The 6,701-nt window shown below is 35.2% G+C and overlaps 1 protein-coding gene across 1 annotated transcript; it reads left to right on the plus strand.

The window, feature by feature from the left end:
- Positions 1-392: 392 nt before the first annotated feature.
- On the plus strand, positions 393-3,769 carry LOC111273116 (uncharacterized). The gene is made up of 3 exons (XM_022854808.2): positions 393-1,193; positions 1,955-2,217; positions 2,805-3,769. Exons 1-3 carry the CDS (start codon positions 869-871, stop codon positions 3,204-3,206), a joined length of 990 nt encoding a protein of 329 aa, XP_022710543.1. The 5' UTR covers positions 393-868; the 3' UTR covers positions 3,207-3,769.
- Positions 3,770-6,701: the final 2,932 nt, after the last annotated feature.

Consider the following 6,701-nt stretch of genomic DNA (forward strand, 5'->3'; position numbering starts at 1 on the left):
TGTGTGTGTGTGTGTGTGTGTGTGTGTGTGTGTGTGTGTGTGTGGGTGTGTGTGTGTGTGTGTGTGTGTGTGTGTGGATGTGTATGTTGCTTTTCTTCAGTTTTTAACGACACCAATAATTTGGAAGGAATTTTCCCAAGTTAGGTTACTCATTAGGTACACTATTTAATTTCATTGACTCTTTTTAAGTTAACGCCGTATGCTAGCATCAAAAATCTCAAATGTTATCATTCTCTATTTATGCGTTTTGTATAAACAGATCAAAAGTTGAACATCGAATAAATATGGCACAATTTCTAACTATGCAGGCGCTGGAAGGTACATTAGAAATATTGCAACAAATAAATCAGTGATAAAAACCTTTAGATCGACGTTAATCTATTGTAATACGGTCGCTTATCTAGTTTATCCCATCCGTTTTTTTACAAAGTCTTGATATTAGAAAGCGTCAATATCATATAGGATATCTTTTTGTGAAAAATTCTGGATCACTGCGATTAGTACACCCAGATGATACCTAAAGTCCCGTATTGAAAGTCTATATAATTGGCTCTAAGTGCGGTAAAAGATAGATAACTACGTAAGAACTGATGTATCGTAATTTACGATCAATTTTTTTTTGTGTTAATATTTGCGAAATGTATCCCAGAATTTTTACAGAGTGTAGAGCACATACATAGGTATATATACAGTGCTATCGCAGCTATGATGACTATAAAAACAATCAATCTCAGTAGGTTAGACAAACCGTTGCCTGAATATAAAGGCCTGGTCCGACTAGAGGATTCCGCCAAGCGGTAATCAGTTCAAAGCCATCGTAGCAATCGTCATAGTGGAAGTCGAAGAGTTTATTGTTTAAATAGGCGAAATGTTTGCTTGGCAGAATGTTTCGTCTGAAATACGGCCGCCACTATATAACCGTTCTGCCGACAACTCTGTGGTATCAGCTTCTTTTCTTATGACAACGACGACACGCAGGCCACTCATACCGATTTTAAATGCAGAAACTTTGAATGGAGATCATTTGGACTCGGATGAGTCATTTCTTAAGCCCGTCGATGGAATGGAGTCTTATAATGGACAACCTAATAACCACAAGCCACCTCCTGAGTATGATCCCATGTTGCCGGGACTTCACAGGCCTCAGATTCAGGGTCATAGGCCTTTACCAGGGTCTATTAAAAAAAACGGCTGTGAGTAACGTAACCTCTTTATTCTTTTATTTAGACAGAATTAAACATATTTTTATGTTTTAAGTACGTGTGTTACAGTTGTCTTTCCATTCAATTGAAATTTGTGCTTACGAGGGTTTCGATCATACAAGTGACTTTCGCCGAAATATAGGATACTTATTGTTATCCCTTTTTTTCCGTTTACAAAAATTTTATAGACTATTCTTAACGTACGAACGGTTTCCATTCAAAACAATCTTATTTAGTACATGTTTGATTTCGAACTACATATATCTTCATCTACTTGATGCCCTCGAAAAATCTGACAGGATTTCAAAGTCAAGTAAAAATGCCGGCGTCTCATCAGAAATGGTGCGAATTCCACTTCTCGAAATAGGTTAGAACTAAATGTACAATTCAACATCATTGACAGCATAAAAAACTAATAAACTTGATTATGTATTAAGCTTTATAAGATTATGTATTATGTACTAAGTATGTAATTCTCTTAGTTGTAGCCAACTTCGACACAAAAACCGTTCTATATCTTGGGTCGCGGTAATATGTCTAACTGCGTTGCTGCCATAATTATATATGAAGTAGTTTATATATGCATGCCAGTACGTAACACACAAATACACTATTTGTTGCATGTATGTTAGTAAAACGACTTTTTTTTTGTAGTTATGAGCTCGCTAAGTTAGTTTTAACTTAAATTTTAGGTAGTTTGGCAAGAAAATATACATCTTGTACTTCTTACTTTGACATTTTTCAATGTTTAGTATACGAAGCGGGACCTATAAAGACTACTAAAACCACTGACTCAACTACTTTGCCTACGACTCTAAGACCTCGTACGGCCAAACCAGCAAAAGACGCCCTCAGCAGCAGTCTAACCTTTGGTAAATTACCAGCGATAACGTTAGGAAATATTCGACACCCCATCCAACCTTTTCTACAGGAAGACATCTCCTCAGTGCCGGTCACTGGAGGCAAACCAGCCATTATCACTAATCCTTACATCAATATTGACCTTAGTCCGGAGGTTAGTACAAAGTTGATGTGCACGTTTCATGGGATCTATAAAATATTATAATGTATAATATTTAATTTTATATGATATTTCAAAAATGGATCGTAACGTAAGGTAAAGGTCCATTTGTTTGCAAAATAAAAACAGCTTCAGTTCATGTAAGCGAGTAAGGGAAGCATGTTAGAGTTTCATTAATGCTTGATAGAACATGCACTCCTATTTATTGAACTTTTGTAACTGCATAAAATCAAATATTAGTACTGAGGACTAAATCAATAGAACGATCATTTTGAGGTATGCTCCTACTGCAGTAAAATAGTTGAATGTGAAGCTGATTAGTATGCGAAATTTTCCTATATATATATATATATATATATATATATACGGGAGAAAAGCCTAGGGGTAGTAAAGAACCTATACCTGTTCAAATTAAATCTACATTTCGAATTTATGTCTGGGGTATATTTAAGTTAGAAATTAACTAGCTTCAACTAGGTTAGTTTGGTTGTGCTTTCTTGATAACACGTATATTTGTAACAATGTTCTGTATTACCCAAAATATAACGTTAACCCTAAATCTCTTTTGTTTTAACGATCAGATTAAACTTCTCGGCATAAAAATCCAAAAGCAGTTCGGCCTACAATTGGGGATCAAAATTGTCAAACCGCAAAGGTTTTTCCATCGCCCATTTTCGTTTCTCACACCGTTAATTGGGGGTGCTGTATTGTCTAAACCCCCGCCAGCAGACCTCGTACCAGTTCTTCCGCACGATTCAGATGAACACGTGGTCGATTATCATCACGCAGCAGGAGCACTTCCTTCGGTCCATTCTTCAACGCAAGGAGCTCCGCCATTTTTGTTCGCCCCCCTTAGACCAACTCATGACTCTCACGAGGCACCTTATAGCCATTCGGATATCATCATTGGAAGGAAGTCCAGGACACCTGTTATGGAAGAAGAAACCCAATCGAAAGTTCGAATGAGAACACCCAAATTATGACCCGACGCTTTCCTCGTTACTTTATAAACAGGTTTTCTGCTGGTCACGAATAGAATGCTTCAAATATGTGTAGGCCTAAAACGACACAATAACATAAGAAAGAGCTAGATAAGAAAAATTAGCAGAATTTTTTTGTCGCTGTCTTGCATGCGGAAAGAAAGGTGTAGATCTGTGTCTTCGTTGAAGCACAAACCCTCCATTCTCAAATTAATGACAACCTCTAGATGTGATAGAATGTAGACCTGATTTCTCGCCGCGCAGGAGAAAACGTCAAACACAATTTATATATTTCTACTTAATAAAAGTGCATTCGATTAATCCATTAAACATTTATGGCGAAGCAAAGACGTTTTTTCTTTAGCCAGGTTAGCAATAAGTTATTACAAAGCATTATTTTCTATATACAAAATCACAGACATTCTTTGGAATGTGTACGTTTCTTTCTGCAGAGATGATGTCTAACTGGTTTCATTATTTACATTACAATATACAATACAAATACGTTACAATAAAGGCATTGATTTTTTTAGTTGCCATTTTTTTGAAAATTATTAAATCGATTATGAATTTTGTGTTTTTTTCACCTAACTGCTAGACTGTTAGATGATTACGTAAGCGACAAGCCATGAACGGTATACTGCCGCAAGGGTTGCTGAAACTTACAGCCAAAACAACTCTTATTAATAGTATTATTACTAAGATAATGACCTGCTATCAAATAGCATTTGCTACCATTAAAAACATGCCATAAGAGATTTGGCAAGCTATTTCGTTAGGTTTTTGTTTTTCATCGCTGATTGATTTTTCCAGTGACAGAGTCAGTTCAAACATTACCTTCGGCGCTCTTCAACAACCCCTTTGCACTAAGGAATTTAAAATACAAGTATTTTGAATATTTAGTCCAAGTAAGTCATCGAAAATATATTAACCCGTTTTTTAAATACATCACTTTAAAGTCACGGACCATTTGAAAGCTGATAATGTAACATTAGTACCATATTAGGATAGTTTGGCAATAATAAATATGCAAAATTCGTTGAAAGGAGATTTAAAATAGAGCACCTTGAACATGAATGAAATTTTTGAAAACATATCTTCTATTTTACAATATTATTCTATTGCTATAAAGGCACAAATGGGGTTCAGGCCATATGAATTTTCTGCTGTTTGTGGTTAAGATGCGTTATCGGAAGAAACAGATCAAGAAACGTTTTTGTTTCTTCGATTCTAGAAATTTCGATGTGAAAAATTCTTTCTCTTCGAAGAGAGTTGCTCAATTTACTGTAGAAAATGAGCAAGGTCGACTCGTAAGTGATTATGACATCGTTAAGGAATTGAACATACACCAACAATAAACTTACTGTTTGGGTGCCACACGAACTGACGGAAACGGATCTACTCAGTCCTAGTCACATATAGTGAAAAGTGGATATCGTAGAACATTAATGTACAAATAAGAACAAATGAAGAACAATGTGCTCAACAATCTATGGCGAAACCCTGATCAAAGGTCATGTGTTTTGTTGTCCGTTATTCTTTCTGCAGAACTCCCTTAATGGTGTTAGTTAGATTTCAATGGAGGAATGCAAAGACCGTTATAAGTTTTACAGTAACGGAATCATGAAAAAAGGCGGCCGAAGAGTTTAATCATATTATTTGATTATATAAAAAAAAATACTTGCTTTCATTTTGGTTAAGAAACAATCAGTACATTTCAACAATTCAATACATTGTTTATCTTGTGAACACCGATCTGTCTCCATAAACACAAACCCCCTAGAAATGTAAGTTATTCTGTAACTTCGCGAGATGCGCTTCTCTATTACGTTATATAAATAAATAAAATTAATTCACGATCTTTTAGCCGAAGGAGAAAATTGTTTACGACTTGACATATATTACTTATAAGTGAACCTTGTTAATTCAGGAAACTTACAAGAACATTAATATGAACTATTAGAGCCTGTAAATATGCACAAGCGCGCCATTGTAACTATAGTTTATTGCTATAGTTACAATGGCGCGCTAAATGTGCATCTTAGATGAATTAGAGTGATAAGTGTAATAAGGCCAACTTATTGAAGTCTTCATTGGCTCTTACCTTCTATCCACCCACACATTCAACTATCGATTACTTACTTATTCGCCTACTAGAGCTTAGAGTAATACTGAAGTTTGACATTATGCTATGTAAAATTTTCAAATGACTGAAACTTTTCGACGCGTATTTCAAAGATTTTGGAACTTTTTTTCTTCCAAAAAGTTGACCTTATAGTTGGAAGCTGTTGGAAGATACACGGATTAACAGAATTAGCAAAGATTTCGATTTCAAAGACGATATCGATTGGCATATGATTCGCTCGTAAATAGCGTAAGGCATTACCATCTTCGATCCTACTTCAAAGCTTGTACTTAATGGGCTTCAATCTTTAGTAGTCACCGAGGCTGATGCCTCAAACGAAGGCGTGCCATTCTTTAGCTACCGGTGACATTTCAGTCCAATTTATTGTCGTCTGTGTTTAATGCTGACTGCAAATATGGTGCTTGTTTTGGCCCACCTTCTTCTGGATATGGTTCCAGAACTACATCGTCAGCTCAGAAGAAAAAAAATATTGAATAGAGGGAAATATTCTATATGAAATATCTTTTGCTCACCTAAAGCAGCGTTCACAATGATAGAAAATTGTGCGACTGGCTCGCGTCCTCTTGGAGAGGTAGCTCATCTTCTTACCCATAGAAATGAGGATCAAGTGTCCAAAAATCTTAAAGTTCATTTTTCAAAAATAGTCTCGTCTAAATATAGAAAAGTGAAATAGAAAAGCAACAGCCATTTTTTTTAATTTGATTGTACCGTAAAATCTTACAATTGCTTACTTATTGGAGAATCTGATATGTACCAATTGATTGACAAAATCCGATTAAAGGCTATACATATGTATATTCTAATTGACTAGTATCGAGTAAACGGAACTTTTACGCATTCGCAGAAAAATATTTACTGCGTTTATATAGGGAAAGTATTCTCTCAGCAGCCGATGTGACTATACTTAGGCGTGCTTTAGCGTCTTTAATGGCTAACAACTCAGTTTCCAAAAAGAAAACATGTTGAACAAACGCTTACGTTACGTTTATCACAGTAGTTTAGGGCTTATTATAATTTACTTGTATTGTGCTTATAATATATATTTATCTAATTAGTACAATTACAAGTGACCCGTCAGCAACAGTAACTGATATTGCCGTTTTGCTTTGCAGGCATCCAATTTAGAATTAATAACATTTTGCTTTACATGAGCTTTATGTGATAAATTGGTGCGTTACGCATATTTATGGACTGATTTTAATTTATATATTCCTTATGATAAACAAATTTGTAATTACCACTTAGTATAAATTAAGCAATACTTATTTTTAAAAAGTATACTCCGGATTTCGGAAAGTAATAGTAATTTATGCAGTAGGGAAGATGAGGTTTCAAAGTGTCATGAGTCTGTT

This window comes from Varroa jacobsoni, unplaced genomic scaffold (genome assembly GCF_002532875.2).
Source record: "Varroa jacobsoni isolate VJ856 unplaced genomic scaffold, vjacob_1.0 contig04852, whole genome shotgun sequence".
In the NCBI taxonomy this organism is placed as follows: domain Eukaryota; kingdom Metazoa; phylum Arthropoda; class Arachnida; order Mesostigmata; family Varroidae; genus Varroa; species Varroa jacobsoni.

Coding starts and splice junctions, on each gene's coding strand:
- LOC111273116 (XM_022854808.2), top strand. CDS start 869: ATGTTTGCTTGGCAGAATGTTTCGTCTGAAATACGGCCGCCACTATAT. Junction 1,194..1,954: donor GTCTATTAAAAAAAACGGCT/GTGAGTAACGTA, acceptor TTCAATGTTTAG/TATACGAAGCGGGACCTATA. Junction 2,218..2,804: donor ATATTGACCTTAGTCCGGAG/GTTAGTACAAAG, acceptor TTTAACGATCAG/ATTAAACTTCTCGGCATAAA.